The 16708-nt window shown below is 37.7% G+C and overlaps 1 protein-coding gene across 1 annotated transcript in view; it reads right to left on the reverse strand.

The window, feature by feature from the left end:
- Positions 1-16245, reverse strand: part of LOC306845636 (histone deacetylase complex subunit SAP130-like) — a 22890-nt gene extending 6645 nt beyond the window's left edge. Inside the window, exons 1-17 of the mRNA XM_079378543.1 lie at positions 16164-16245; positions 15189-15317; positions 14264-14529; positions 13968-14129; positions 12644-12767; positions 12440-12561; positions 12228-12352; positions 11067-11211; positions 10897-10987; positions 10671-10769; positions 5541-5682; positions 5254-5372; positions 4888-5160; positions 4581-4755; positions 2197-2301; positions 1734-2095; positions 1279-1500 (exon numbers count right to left, since the gene is read on the reverse strand). Coding sequence (XP_079234669.1) covers positions 1279-1500; positions 1734-2095; positions 2197-2301; positions 4581-4755; positions 4888-5160; positions 5254-5372; positions 5541-5682; positions 10671-10769; positions 10897-10987; positions 11067-11211; positions 12228-12352; positions 12440-12561; positions 12644-12767; positions 13968-14129; positions 14264-14529; positions 15189-15294 — 2638 coding nt within the window. The 5' untranslated portion in view covers positions 15295-15317; positions 16164-16245. The remainder of the gene's footprint in view (positions 1-1278; positions 1501-1733; positions 2096-2196; positions 2302-4580; positions 4756-4887; positions 5161-5253; positions 5373-5540; positions 5683-10670; positions 10770-10896; positions 10988-11066; positions 11212-12227; positions 12353-12439; positions 12562-12643; positions 12768-13967; positions 14130-14263; positions 14530-15188; positions 15318-16163) is intronic.
- Between the last annotated feature and the right edge of the window lie 463 nt (positions 16246-16708).

The raw sequence follows: 16708 nt of genomic DNA on the forward strand, positions 1-16708 counted from the left end.
AATGTTTTAGTAATGTAACTGGGTTTCTTAAAGTGAAAAATTCAATATCAAATCATATTACATAACTTGTGATAAATCAAAATTGTACAGATAGTCCCACAATTGGTACAACAATCAGTGCAACTGTAGTTGCTAGTCATTTCCAGGACAGCATAGAAAGATGTTTCTGATATTTATCTCTATGTTGGTTTACCTTAATCCAGCAATGTTATTAAGTTTGGCCTCTGTTCTGTCATGTTACGACACCGTCACTGTTGCCATTTCATAATGTAGCATTTAGAACAAAGGTTGGCTGACTTTCACAGGTAGAAGGCAGTACGGAGTCTTAAGATATTCCAAGATTTTTTCAGACATAGGAGAGACAACAATCAAAAACTCGTATGACTGTAGTGTTTGTTGTACTGGTTTTTAATTTGATTTTAATGTGATGATTTTACTTACATAATTAAACTTCTAATAAATTAAATGCGGTTAAACAAAAGATACATTTTTAAAGCCCTATGAAATGTTTTTTTTTTTCACAAATTCAGTTTTATTCTGTGTTTTCCATTAATTTTCTGGATTCCATCTTAATGGTTTCATTATCAAAAGCATCTCTAAGTAATTTATTTTATTTAAAATATTTTCTTCTGATAAAAATTCCTTAAAAATATAGTTTTAATAATTGTATTAGTAGTAATAGTACTATCATCACATTAATTATTCTGTCAGTTTGTTCAAGTTAAACAGAAATTTTATTTTGATGGGTTGCTGTGAAGACCCTTAAGTTTCTGTTTGTATATGATATGACGATAGTTGTACTCAAAAGAAATGGTAAAATGTTCATAAAGTGACCCTTAGAGCAGTTCTAGAGATTATGTTCATGGGTTTATGTAATCATTTATTGAGATGGCAGAGGCTAAAAACACTGAGTGTCACGCATGCTTCGGTATGCTTGTAAACGAAACTGCATCTGCGCCATTCATTCACACAGAGACACACAGAACATGCAGGATTCATATTTGAATAGTATTTTTGCGGCTTAATATTCACATAGTCAGAAACTATTTCATATTGCGTTTTGATTTAAGTGTACTGACCTACTTTTGATTGACATTCCACATTATACCGTAAAAAAAAAAAAAAACTAATAGTTTTAAAATCCTATTCTAATAATTAAGAAAACACCATTGTCCTGCAAAGTGAAGACTCTATTCAGATTATAAAGGCACATGGTCAAGGACCTTTCTAGATCTTCTATCAATCTTGAAGAAACAACTTCATAGCAATGAAGCTTACCAATGTATTCTTTAGGAGGGGACTTGCGTTTCTCTGCACGCTGGCTGAGGGGTTCAGGTGGGAACTTCTCCTCGTCTGTGCTGTTGGTCTCCATCATCTCGCTCTCCTCAGTGGAGATGACATGCTGTTGCTTGCGGGGCTTCTTTCTGGGGGAGGCTCCAGGGGTGATATCTGTAGCAGGGACTGCCAACATCTGTGCACCACTGTTTGGCCCTGATGCCACTGAGGGAAAGAAACCACTTTATTAGTTAAACCATGAACTGACTGACACTTCTGCCTCCTGATATGTGTTTCTCTGAAGTATAACATCATTCTACATCATCTTTTCATTGTTTTAAATATGTAAAATATTGGTTGAATGAATTAATCTTAATGTCAAATACAACTGGATTCATGTTCAGGCTGATATAATGATTGACAATTAGTGTAAAATCTTGTTTGCATGAAGATCCCACCTGGCTTTGTACTATCCATAGGCTCCGCCTCCTGCTTAATATTCATCTCTGGGAGGGTGGAGCTGATGGCACATGCTGAATTAGTGCTGGCAGCTGGCTGAGTGGGCGGGGCCAATAACTTGGCCATGGAGGGGATTGGCGGGGTGACTGCCATGGCAGCAGGCATGGCTGAAAGAGCAGGAGTGGGTTGAGAGGGGGGCGCTGCTGACGTCAGGAGGGAGGGGATAGGTTGAGAAGCCAGCTGGGAGGAAGGTGGTCCCACATGTTGAGGTTTCTGTTCAGTTCCCTGGCTAGGAATAATCTCTATTGCTGCGGCTACTGATGGAGCGAGACTCATGTGGATATCAGATTTAGGCTTCACTCTGCCAAAGAGTTAGGAGATTAAGTGTTTACAATGCTGAGCGGTGATTAAAGACCAAGAAATACTACAAAAATCAATAAGATCAATGTGAATACTTCATACCCTGCAGGCCGAGGTGAACCTGATGCACTTCTGATGTGTCCATCGATTCTGGGGGTTGTGGAGTCACTGAGCTGACTTGGGATCAGGTTCTTCCTAACAGCAGCACTTTAATAAATCAACAGAGACAGATTAAATGACAATTCTGAGAACATATATATATATTTTTTTTTCAAAAAATAATTTTAAACTACTAAACTAAAAACGTACTACAATGTCATAGAAACTATTTATGGTAAACTATAAAAAATAGTTTTCAGTATTTCAAATAAAGCTGAAATAAAATAAAACAATCATTAGGCAACTAACTAAGGTAAATGTTTGTTGAAGTACTAAAATTACTAAAACTATAATAAAAATAAACTAATAACAAATTAATAAATATGACAAAAGCACAATTACTAAAACTTAAACTAAATTTAAAATAAAAAAGGTAATTGAAAAAAACATTAATAAATACTAATCTATAAACAACATGATTCAACAGAAGAGTGTTGGTCATATATATTTAAAATTGTTGACCATATTTATACAAACCATTCTGAATTATATAAATTCAGAAGGAAGGAAAAAATGAAATTATATTTCAAGTAAAGGAACATCTAAAACCTAACACCTTTTAGTATCAACATTTTGTGAAATATTTTGCAATATGACACTGTTTTGATGATAATTAACTAGTTAGTAATTAGCAACAGACTTTGTTAAAAAAGTTTAAATTGTTATGTAGTAATGGAAGAATCATGGTGGTAGTCATGAATGTATTTTTTAATAATTTTTTCTGGAGAAGATGATTTTCATTACTGCATTACAGTAATAAAAAATGTTTTCTTGAATTAAAAGATATACTTTATATTAGAAGACATACTTGGGAGGAAAATAGAAAGTAGTACTCCTAAAAATAGTTTTGATATTCTTAATTTACAAAATATAATTTATTTTTTTTTTGGTCATTTTGAGGTGAAACAAGAATCCGTATTCCCTTTTGTTTTCTACTCTGCAAATTTAATCTACACAAATTAAATATTTGTCAATATATAAATTGGTGCAGGACTGTTTTGTATTTTTTTGTGCTGGTAAAATATGACTTGGACATACACTCACCTAAAGGATTATTAGGAACACCATACTAATACTGTGTTTGACCCCCTTTCGCCTTCAGAACTGCCTTAATTCTACGTGGCATTGATTCAACAAGGTGCTGAAAGCATTCTTTAGAAATGTTGGCCCATATTGATAGGATAGCATCTAGCAGTTGATGGAGATTTGTGGGATGCACATCCAGGGCATGAAGCTCCCGTTTCACCACATCCCAAAGATGCTCTATTGGGTTGAGATCTGGTGACTGTGGGGGCCATTTTAGTACAGTGAACTCATTATCATGTTCAATAAACCAATTTGAAATGATTCGAGCTTTGTGACATGGTGCATTATCCTGCTGGAAGTAGCCATCAGAGGATGGGTACATGGTGGTCATAAAGGGATGTACATGGTTAGAAACAATGCTCAGGTAGGCCGTGGCATTTAAACGATGCCCAGTTGGCACTAAGGGGCCTAAAGTGTGCCAAGAAAACATCCCCCACGCCATTACACCACCACCACCAGCCTGCACAGTGGTAACAAGGCATGATGGATCCATGTTCTCATTCTGTTTACGCCAAATTCTGACTCTACCATCTGAATGTCTCAACAGAAATCGAGACTCATCAGACCAGGCAACATTTTTCCAGTCTTCAACCGTCCAATTTTGGTGAGCTCGTGCAAATTGTAGCCTCTTTTTCCTATTTGTAGTGGAGATGAGTGGTACCCGGTGGGGTCTTCTGCTGTTGTAGCCCATCCGCCTCAAGGTTGTGCGTGTTGTGGCTTCACAAATGCTTTGCTGCATACCTCGGTTGTAACGAGTGGTTATTTCAGTCAAAGTTGCTCTTCTATCAGCTTGAATCAGTCGGCCCATTCTCCTCTGACCTCTAGCATCAACAAGGCATTTTCGCCCACAGGACTGCCGCATACTGGATGTTTTCCCCTTTTCACACCATTCTTTGTAAACCCAAGAAATGGTTGTGCGTGAAAATCCCAGTAACTGAGCAGATTGTGAAATACTCAGACCGGCCCGTCTGGCACCAACAACCATGCCACGCTCAAAATTGCTTAAATCACCTTTCTTTCCCATTCTGACATTCAGTTTGGAGTTCAGGAGATTGTCTTGACCAGGACCACACCCCTAAATGCATTGAAGCAACTGCCAAGTGATTGGTTGATTAGATAATTGCATTAATGAGAAATTGAACAGGTGTGCCTATTAAACCTTTAGGTGAGTGTATAATAATGAGATTTACACTTGAACAATACTATGGAGAACATTTCAATAGTGGGTTTTCATTGCTCACCCCTCATTGGCAGGTTTCTTGCGCAAAATGCTGGGTCGAGGAGACGTCACAAGTGAGGGGGTTCCAGCGTTGGCACTCTGATTGTGTGTCTGGGCCACAGTGGTGACAGGCTGACTGTTGTTGAATGCATTGCTAATAGAGTTAGCCACTAGTGTGGAACCATCAGACAGAACCACTAAAAAAACAACAACACAGGAACACGCTCGTTACTATTTTTTGTAACTTCAATGCTTGAGTGCTTGGTTTGAACACATGTGGAGAACTGACAGTGGATCTTAAGATTTACAGCTGATCTGAGGCGTCTCACCTGAAGCTTTAGACTCTGTTGGGGGCTGTTGTTGGTTGACTGGTGTAGGCTGAATGCTCGGGGTGGTGATCTGGGCAGACGTATGAAGTCCATGGGCTGGGATGGGTGTGGGCTGGATGCCCTGCGCTGCCATGGCAGCTGGTTGGATGTTCTGAGTGTTGATCTGAGTAATGCGGTCCACCGTCATCAGCTGCATGGAGTTCAGATGAACTGCAGACGCAACTCCTACACTGGCTTGAGTGGGCATGGCTGCACTGGGCGCCTGAGCAGTTACTGTGTCCACATGACAAACAACTGTTAATCAATGTCAATCAAGTTTGCAGAGGAAGGAAATCGTTTTTTTAATTTGATGTAGCACCATGGTACCTGGATAAGGGCGTATGGATGACACAGAGCTGGTGATGGGGGTGTATGTGTGGGTCAGCGGGTACGGTGCTGATGGGTAGGTGGGCAGGAAGTACTGAAACTGCACTGGAACAGATTGTCTGTGGAGAGCCATAAAACATCCCTTTAAAAGCAGGGCAAACAGACATATGGGTATCGTATACCTGATGTGAAAATAGCCAGTTTGCTGCCAAAAACACATTTTAAATGTAAAGTAGGTGGAAAAAGAGCTTATGTTCTTCAACATATTGAATAGACAGGATTTATACCTGTTGTCAGTGCGGTTCTCCATGGTGATGGGGTTGGGAGAAGAGCGGTGACCAGAAATAGGGATGAGGTTGCCCCTTTCTCCAGTGTACTCGGACTGAATACGTGGTGACGTGTGTGTGATGGGCTGCGGGACCACTTTAGCTAAAACAGACGGGGGAAAATCGACAGTGAATTCCATCAGTTAAAGCTTTTACTATTTTACAAGCAAAATCTTCCTGGAAAATCTGCTTGGAAAAACAGCATATCTGTTGCAACTATGTAAAGGTGCATTCCCAGTTTAGTTAGACTGTTATATGAATACATGGAAAAAAGTTTCCTGCATTCAACTAAAGTCATTTTAGAGCAAGTCTGTTCAGTCTGCCATTACAGTCGTTATGCCTTCAGGCAGCTATTTCCAGCCATGCAATTACAGCTCCTATCCGTTTGAATGCAGAAAGGATGAAATCTATGTAAATAACAATTTAATAGTATACTTCATACCAAGAATAAAATGACAACAGTGATCCGACAACTTTGAAAATTGTGCAGTGTTTTCCCAGCATAAGTGTCTTAAAGGGATAGTTCACCCAAAAATGAAAATTTGATGTTTAACTGCTTACCCCCAGGGCATCCAAGATGTAGGTGACTTTGCTTCTTCAAAACACAAACGAAGATTTTTAACTCAAACCGTTGCAGTCTGTCAGTCATACAATGGCAGTCAATGAGACCCAAGGATTTGAGAATAAGTGTCATATACGCGCGACAGATCGCTTCCTACTATGCCAGAGAACGTTGATGCATCACACGCCAGCTGTTGTGAACATGCTCAGGACAGTTGGACATTGCGGTGGATCAGAGGTTAAAAAAAAAAAAAAAGAAAAAGATATAAATACCATTCAGTTTCTTGCACAGACCGATTGTTTCATGTCTTAAGACCTCAGTGTATCATCATGAGCTGCAGGATCAGAGGTAAAAAAAAAAAAAACAATGATATAAATACCATTCAGTTTCTTGCACAGACCGATTGTTTCATGTCTTAAGACCTCAGTGTATCATCATGAGCTGCAGGATCAGAGGTAAAAAAAAAAAAAAACAATGATATAAATACCATTCAGTTTCTTGCACAGACCGATTGTTTCATGTCTTAAGACCTCAGTGTATCATCATGAGCTGCAGGATCAGAGGTAAAAAAAAAAAAACAATGATATAAATACCATTCAGTTTCTTGCACAGACCGATTGTTTCATGTCTTAAGACCTCAGTGTATCATCATGAGCTGCAGGGTTTCATTTGGTTTTGTCTGTGTATGTTTTTTTGTCTCTCAAAGCTGTGGGTCCCATTGACTTCCATTATATGACTGACAGACTGCAACGGTTTGAGTTAAAAATCTTATTTTGTGCTCTGTTGAAGAAACAAAGTCACCTACATCTGGCCTGGGGGTAAGCAGATCAAACAAATATGAAAAAACATTGTTTAAACTCTTTCCAATAAATATGTGACACTTTACAAAATTGTTATTATTAAAAAATACAGTAATCTGAAAAAGGGACTTTTTGATATATATTTTATAGGTTATATTTTTAAGTGTAATGCCCAGTTTTCAGTGTCACATGATCCTTCTAATATCCTGATTTGGTGCCCAAGAAACCATTATAAATGTTGAAAACAGTTGTGCAGTATAATATTTTTGTGGAAACCATAATACAGGATTTTTCAGGACTTTTGGATGAATTGAAAGTTTAAAAGAACAGTGTCGATTTGAAATAGGTTTTTTATAACAATGTTTATTCCTTGCTGAATAAAAGTATTAATCTTTTCATTCTGACGGCAAACTTTAGCAAGGTGATTTGTGTAATCAAGAGTAAACGAACAGCCAATTGGCTGTGCGTTATTGCGATTTGTGTATGACTGGACTGGCCTGGCCTTACACAGTCTCTGATTCTACTCTTAGGAAATATTATTGATCACATTTCACCATTAAGATTTCATAGTTTAAATCAATAAACAATCTGCTCAAACTGTTACTATAAAGTCTTAAAGTAAAATAAGGAAATCATTTTGTACTCTACATCATACTACACTGTGTAGAGCTTGGTCGAAAACAAGAACACATACACAGGTCTATTAACAGGACGGCAACATTCCGGGGAAATACTACTTTCACAGATAGTGAAAAGTAGTATTTTCACATACCGCTCTGCTCTCCTTAACGTCTCACGAGACCCCTAAAACAAAGGGGCATATGTGTGGAAAAATCTGGAATGCATTTAAAACAGGACTTCACGGTTGTTTCTTATCACTTAAGGTAATTTAACCAGAAACAGGACAAAGACCTCTGGATCTGGACACGACCTCCTGACTGCTTAACATGTAATTCAATGATCAGGAAGACTGTTTACAACCGACGTCCGAGCTAAGAAAATCTCCAGATGCATGTCCAACGGGACACTCGCGACCCCCGGACAACCCCTCTCTCTCACACATTTGAACGATCATTTTCTTCTTAGTAACAGACAAAGAGACTCAAATCTTGCTTAAGGATTGCAAAAGTTAACAAATTATAATTGTTCCTGCTATTAAAGCAATATACTCAGAAGCAATATGTACAATATATTTACAATATATATTCAGGTTGTACCCATGTTATTGTTGTAATCTTTTGATGTCTAATTTTCCCGATCACTATTGTTTAGTTTCACATGCTTGGTGTGATTATTTAGAATTAAGGATAGTTTCATCTATGGCTTAACCGCATAATAGATAAAACTGATATACAGTCAGGTCCATAAATATTGGGACATCGACACAATTCTAACATTTTTGGCTCTATACACCACCACAATGGATTTCAAATGAAATGAACAAGATGTGGACTGCAGACTGTCAGCTTTAATTTGAGGGTATTTACATCCAAATCAGGTTAACGGTGTAGGAATTACAACAGTTTGCATATGTGCCTCCTACTTGTTAAGGGACCAAAAGTAATGGGACAATTGGCTTCTCAGCTGTTCCATGGCCAGGTGTGTGTTATTCCCTCATTATCCCAATTACAATGAGCAGATAAAAGGTCCAGAGTTCATTTCAAGTGTGCTATTTGCATTTGGAATCTGTTGCTGTCAACTGTCAAGATGAGATCCAAAGAGCTGTCACTATCAGTGAAGCAAGTCATCATTAGGCTGAAAAAACAAAACAAATCCATCAGAGAGATAGCAAAAACATTAGGCGTGGCCAAAACAACAGTTTGGAACATTCTTAAAAAGAAGGAACGCACCGGTGAGCTCAGCAACACCAAAAGACCCGGAAGACCACGGAAAACAACTGTGGTGGATGACCGAAGAATTCTTTCCCTGGTGAAGAAAACACCCTTCACAACAGTTGGCCAGATCAAGAACACTCTCCAGGAGGTAGGTATATGTGTGTCAAAGTCAATAATCAAGAGAAGACTTCACCAGAGTGAATACAGAGGGTTCACCACAAGATGTAAACCATTGGTGAGCCTCAAAAACAGGAAGGCCAGATTAGAGTTTGCCAAACGACATCTAAAAAAGCCTTCACAGTTCTGGAACAACATTCTATGGACAGATGAGGCAAAGATCAACTTGTACCAGAGTGATGGGAGAGAAGAGTATGGAGAAGGAAAGGAACTGCTCATGATCCTAAGCATACCACCTCATCAGTGAAGCATGGTGGTGGTAGTGTCATGGCGTGGGCATGTATGGCTGCCAGTGGAACTGGTTCTCTTGTATTTATTGATGATGTGACTGCTGACAAAAGCAGCAGGATGAATTCTGAAGTGTTTCGGGCAATATTATCTGCTCATATTCAGCCAAATGCTTCAGAACTCACTGGACGGCGCTTCACAGTGCAGATGGACAATGACCCAAAGCATACTGCAAAAGCAACCAAAGAGTTTTTGAAGGGAAAGAAGTGGACTGTTATGCAATGGCCAAGTCAATCACCTGACCTGAATCCGATTGAGCATGCATTTCACTTGCTGAAGACAAAACTGAAGGGAAAATCCCCCAAGAACAAGCAGGAACTGAAGACGGTTGCAGTAGAGGCCTGGCAGAGCATCACCAGGGATGAAACCCAGCGTCTGGTGATGTCTATGCGTTCCAGACTTCAGGCTGTAATTGACTGCAAAGGATTTGCAACCAAGTATTAAAAAGTGAAAGTTTGATTTATGATTATTATTCTGTCCCATTACTTTTGGTCCCTTAACAAGTGGGAGGCACATATGCAAACTGTTGTAATTCCTACACCGTTCACCTGATTTGGATGTAAATACCCTCAAATTAAAGCTGACAGTCTGCAGTTAAAGCACATCTTGTTCGTTTCATTTGAAATCCATTGTGGTGGTGTATAGAGCCAAAAATGTTAGAATTGTGTCGACTGTATGTACTTTGGGTATGCAATGTACTGTATGTACTTTGGGTATGCAAAACACTTGGTGTTTGATTTTGAATGAAAGATGATTTCATCAGCAATAACCTGGTGTGGATGAAAATTGTCTTTCTTATTAAGAAATCTTTGTCTGATGCTGTGTACTTTTCAAGTCTTAACTATTTGCCAAAGATCGCGTTACCTACGCTCAAAAGGTACCTATGCTCATGAATTTTGATAGAGTACTATTTGGTTTGTTTTATTGTTGGCCACAAATAAAATAAAACTGAATTGTTAAAAGATAACATACTGATTTTAATACTTGCTGGACAAGTCGTTAATGAGGTATTGTTAAGGTATAAATTGGACGTTTTGATTCATATCGATTAATCATGTAAATATCAATATTGAATCTTAAGAAAAGATTCCCCGAAATTTAAATTAAAATAAGGGCTAATCCTTTACAACTGAGTGTCACAAAGATTGAAAAATCTGACTAATAAGTACAAAATCTCATATCTCTGATTTTTACTGCATATTTCTGCCAGTCACTAATAACCAACTCCTAAATATAATGTAGAAACTTAAAATTTTCTGTAAAGCTGCTTTGCGTATCGTGAAAAGCGATATACAAATAAACTTGTATTGAATGGAATCTCTAGCATTACTTGATATATTTACAACATTAAACAATACCTACAATATAAAACCTATATACGTCTGTGTTACTAGAAATAAAAACAATTCCAGAGCTAAAGGTAACTTACCCACAGGGATGGTAGATGTGGTCACTGCTGTGGCATGAGAGGAGTGGGAGGCCACCGTCATAGTGACAATACTGCTACTGGATATTTGTGGGTTGGAGCCTTTAAAAATGTGTTACAATAACATAGCAGGTCTTTAGTACTGTAATACATATGTAAACATAATAGGCTATGCAATTTGCATGGATGTCTCTGAATCACTGGTGTGTGGAGTAGACTTATCACCCACCTGTTGTAGTGGGTGATGGTGCAGTATTGGTGGCCTGAATTGGAGCCACTGTTGCAGCAGCAACAGGTGTCACAGTGCTGAAAATGGGCTTCTACGACAGAGCAAAAGAGAGGTATAATGTCCTGCTTTTTTTTAATATTTCCAAAAGGATGAGGCAGAATGATTTCAACCTGTGCAACAGAGTGAGAAAGGGCTTTCTGAGCAGCAATGGCAGGGTGGGAGGGCAAGGTGATTCGTGTGGGCGTGTCCCGTGAGGGCGGAGGGCGCTGGATACTCAAGGTGGCTTGGGGCTGGTGGATCGTCATTGCCGAGCGACTGGAATCCAGAAAAACAAAACCAGACACACAATTTCCACAATTAAATTCTATAAATATAGAGATGCACAGAATTATTATTTTTTTTTACTGAAACACCGAAACTGAACGTTTATTTAATAACACTTAAATAGAATTGTAAACATTTACATTGCACACAAGGCATTAATTCTGTATCAACTTTTTAATGATATAACGATTTTTCTACTCCAATTCATTTTTTGACTAATATAAACTTCTAAACAGAGGTTGTGATCAACCATTCATTACATAATGTATGCTTGAATAAATGTCATGAAATCAAGTAACAATATACTTTACATGTAATAATGTGCATAAAATGCTCCTCACTAAGGTGATTAATTGTAGCTGATAAATAAACAATAGACAATAAATGGCTTACATAAACGTATGTTTATGTAACAAGTTTACAATCTGATTTATTGTTGTCTTCGGTTGAAACACTGATTAATCATTTACATAATACAGTAAGTTGTTCTATATCTTTCAACATATCTTCTTATGTTTATTCATATTTATTTCTTGCTATAACTAGTACAGAGAAAGAGATGTTTAGTTCATGTGTGCTTTGCGCTGCCACCTGCTCTGAGGCAGATACAGTCTGTCTTTCCACATTAAAGAGCATCAAAATTGCATTTGTTTAAATTTTAATAATAAAACTGGCAGAATTTGAAACACCAGACTTGAGATTATATGATGAAAACTGTATTCCAAATATAGGATTATAGGTGAGCTACAAATGTTACTACAGTGAAGTTTTGTTCATGTACCACCTGAAAATAGCAAAGACTAAAGGTTCATTAAAATGAAAACTGATTAAAACTGAGAAATTGATATTGGAAACCCAGCACTAGTTACCACACAACTGACATGTTTACCTGTTGTAACTTATCCACTAAACACATGCTGACACAGTCAAAACGCACAATCGAAGAAGCGCTAATTAACCGTTATAATTTCAGCCCTCTAAAAATGTTTCTTTACGGTGGGTCTTACCCGTGTACCATGTCTCCAGAGTGAGCAGCCACTGTAGTGATAACCGGAGACTGAGGCCTGGTTGCATTCACGGGAGCCACTACTGTTGGCAGCACTGCTGTAGAGGTAGTGACTATAGGCCTAGACTGTAATACAAACAGATATGTATGAAATGTGTCAGGATGAATCTGTGTTCAATAGAACTGACAACATGTGTTTACATGTGTATGAACCTGAATTGGTTGGTGGATAATGTGCTGGACTGTAGGCTGCCCCGTGGCAGAGCTCGGACAGGCTGCTGGTCTCAGCACTGTGGTTCCTTTGGAACTTGACATCACAGCCGCAGCAGCCGCTCCTGTGACAACACAACAAAATCAGTCAGTGCGCCAACATTACATCTGGTTGAAACAGAAACCTGGTTGAAATCTGAAACTTGCCTCTGGGTAAATGGGAGGTGAATGGATGCTGAGGGGCAGCAGTGGAGCCGATCTGCAGTGCAGGGGCTCCGCTGCGGATGATCTGCACGTTGGTCATTAGATGATGCAGGTTACCAGTGTGACCCTTATTGTGCCAAAAACAACAACAATTAAAACCATACCAGACTCATAGCAAGACCTACTAATAAGGAAATATGACCCCCTACCTGTGGGGCAAGAAGCTCAGTGTATATATAAAATATATCTCATATTATTTGTAACTATTTATTTTTCGAAAAACATGCATTATTGTAAATACTAGATTAAATATTCTGTGTAAATATAGTAATTTTTATTTAGTTAAATAATTATGAAGGAATAATAATGACAGGACTGAGCAACTCCATCAATTATAATAATTTTTAAAAAATTAAAAAATAAAAACACCAGCAACAACATGCCACTCTGGGCCTTCTGCCACAGTGATTACCCAAAGGCACCAATTTTGACTTGTTGCTAATAAAAATAAATAAATAAATAAAATAAAATAAAATTGTACAATATGAATCAAAATGAATTAGTGTCCTACATAATATAAACAACAAAGTAAATTTATATATAATAAATGTAATATCTTTAATAAATTTTATATAATATCCAACATAAAGTAAATATTATATACATATTTATATATGTCACCCTGAACCACAAAACCATTCATAAGTAGCACGGGTATATTTGTAGCAATAGCCAGAAATACATTGTATAGGTCAAAATGATTGATTTTTCTTTTATGCCAAAAATCATTAGGATATATTAAGTAAACATCATGTTACATTAAGATATTTTGTAAATTTCATATTGTAAATATATCAAAATGTAATTTTTGATTAGTAATATGCATTGCTAAGAACTTCATTTGGACAACTTTAAAGGTGATTTTCTCAATATTTTAGATTTTTTTTTTTTGCACCCTCAGATTCCAGATTTCTAGTTCTATCTCTGGTAAATTTTGTCCTATCCTAACAAACCATACATCAATGGAAAGCTTATTATTCAGCTTTCAGATGATGTATAAATCTCAGTTTCATAAAAATTACCCATATGACTGGTTTTGTGGGACCAGGGTAACATTTACATAACGGTAACATTTAGGGTGAACATAATTAGCAGCATGTTTATTTCTGAAATTAATTTGGAGATTCAATGTGAAAATATAGTACTGATTTCAAATTTTAATATAATGTGAGATAAATCACTATTACAGAAAACTTTGCACTTGATTAAAAAAAGCCCTTATATGCAAGCCAAATAACTTAAAAGTAAAATAAAAAGTATTACTAACCTGCTGACCACTGATGGTCGCCACAGGAATACCAGAGGCCTGTGTAGACTCCATGGTAGCGGTGATATGACCAGACACCTTAGGGGGGATAGCGAGGTGGGCCGGTGTTGACACAGGTGCTGGAGCTATTACACGGCTTGGCATGGGCATCTTAATAGCAGACTGGAGTAAAGAGAAGAGAGATGTACGCAACCATGGACATACCTTTTTACAATTGTTTACTTTTGATTTTTCAGGAAGATGACAAGAGGGATCAGTTTTATAAACTGAAGGTACTTGTAAATATACCAGTATACCTTCAGAGGACCCTCAGTGAAGGCTAGGGAAAGACCCTGAGGGAGGTGTGATGGTGGTGCTGACACAGAGACAGGCATGCCTGGTTGGATGGGGAGGTGCTGAGGGAGAGGAGGGGGCAGAGACTGAGCTGTTCCGTGGGGCGGGGGCTGAGTCTGGGGTTGGGGGTAGGGTCGCACCACTACCGTCTCCTGCTTGTCATCTCTGAACACTGTGGCTCCGCTGGACATCAGCTCACGTGGAGCATGATTAGAGTCTTCATGTCCTCCTTAAAGACACCACATTAAGTCAATTGGTGTAAATTCAAGACTTTTAGAATTGAGATTTTTAGAATCATCTCAATGAGTACAGCATCTTCCAAAGTTGTCTATTTCCAACTTCACCATCGTTCAAAAGTTTGGGTCTGTATGTTTGTTTTTTATACTTTTATTCAGCAATGATGGAGTTACCAAAAGTGCCAGCTAAGACATTTATACTGCTACAAAAGATTTCAATTCATCAAGTATTCTAGATTCCACAAAAATATGAAGCAGCACAACTGTTTTTCGGCATTTCATAGTAATAAGAAATGTTTCTTGAGCACCAAATCAGCATATTAGAATGATTTCTGAAGCATCATGTGACAATGAAGACAATTCAGCTTTGCCATAGCACGAATAAATTACATTTGAAAATATAGACAACGCTGGTTATACATTTTTATATTTTTGTCAATTTTGTAACTGTATTTTTGAGCAAATAAATGCAGCCTTGGGAACATAAGAGACTGCTTTTAAACACATTTTTAAAAATCCCTAAACTTTTGAACATGTGTATATAGCTAAACATTTACTAATGATCTATTAAGCATCCATTAACATTACAGAGGCGTAAGAGTGAAGATCTAATTCTTTATTTTTGTCTGTAATAGTCAATTATGTCTTAAACCTGTGTTCTTCTGACTTCCTGGAAGTCCTGCAGTGTTGCTGCCTGGTGTTTGTCCTTGTCCCAGGCCAGATGGCAGTCCTGGACGTGGATACTGCTGAGAACTCATCTTCACAACCTCTCACGTTCTTCCTGAAGAATCAGAGGATAAAAAGGACACAGTGCAGCATGCAATAGAGAAAATATGTGTTTAATTCAAACAAAGGACTACATCACACTGTCTGCAGGTTATTACTAGATATCTGGAAAGCTCACATTAGAGACATGGTGTACCATATTATTATGCTGAAACAAACCAGTCAATATCTTGTGTTCAGATGGTTCTCTTTCATGCGGTATGTTATAAACCCAAAAACAAGAGCTATTAAGTAATAAACGACAAAACATCCCCAAGTGAAGGTATATTTCTTAAATATCAAGCGGTATGTTATAAACCCAAAAACAAGAGCTATTAAGTAATAAACGACAAAACATCCCCAAGTGAAGGTATATTTCTTAAATATCAAGTAGCAATGCCCTTTTCGCAACAGTGTCATGTCAGTGAAATGCGCTTACTAGGGTTAGACAACCTTCAATTTCACGACAAATGTGAAATCAACAGCACCTGATAGCAAAGTAAACTCATTTAATCTGGCTGTATTATTATTTCTGAACGCTGGAATGTCAGGACATCAAAACGGGCAGCTTTTGTTCCTGGATGGGCTCGTGAGGTTACTTGTATGTTAAAACACATATGTCGTCTAATTTAAAATACAGATGAGTTCATACCCATATTCTCTGCCTTTTAAATAACAAAGAATGGGTTTTAGAAACCAAAACAGTAGCCCAAAGATCTTATGAGTCATTTCAACGAGACATGATCATTTCTCTCAGATACACATTAATGATCGTTTTTCTGCAACTGTATGAATGTGAACGCGACGAAAACGTTACCCTAGCAGCACTGTTGTGTTTACAAATGAAAAATCGCAGATTTACCGTAAACACGACGCCTGCTCTCTCCATCCGTTTCGTATCCCGGCAAATCGACCATTGGCATCAATGGGAATCGTGCTGCAGTAAGCTACTTCCGGTCTTGAATTTCAAAATAAAAGTCGACTCCGGATTCCACTTCATTGTAGTCAGTGAACCTATCCACACATGACCTTCATCGCATCACACTTCTTATAACGAGCCTAAACAATTTTGTTACACACTCCATAAGTTTAGATGTTATTTGTTTGTATAGGTATACATATAGGTCCTTCCAATATCACATTTGGTGCCTTTCAAATCTGAAGTAAAAGTTATGACATTTGCAATTCAAGCTATTTTAATTGGCTAGACACTATCTAAGGGGCACACTATTAATTAAAAAGTACAAATTCACATGTTTATAATACTTAAAGTCTTTTAGGCCATTATACGTTCATAACAGGCTGGACATTGAGTCAAGTCATGTTTAAAATGTTGCTATAAATAATCAGCATGAGGTGTATTCATTTTGTAGGCACAACACAAAAAGATCATATAAAATGTAAATT

The sequence above is a fragment of the Barbus barbus genome (assembly GCF_936440315.1).
Source record: "Barbus barbus genome assembly, chromosome: 26".
Lineage (NCBI taxonomy): Eukaryota > Metazoa > Chordata > Actinopteri > Cypriniformes > Cyprinidae > Barbus > Barbus barbus.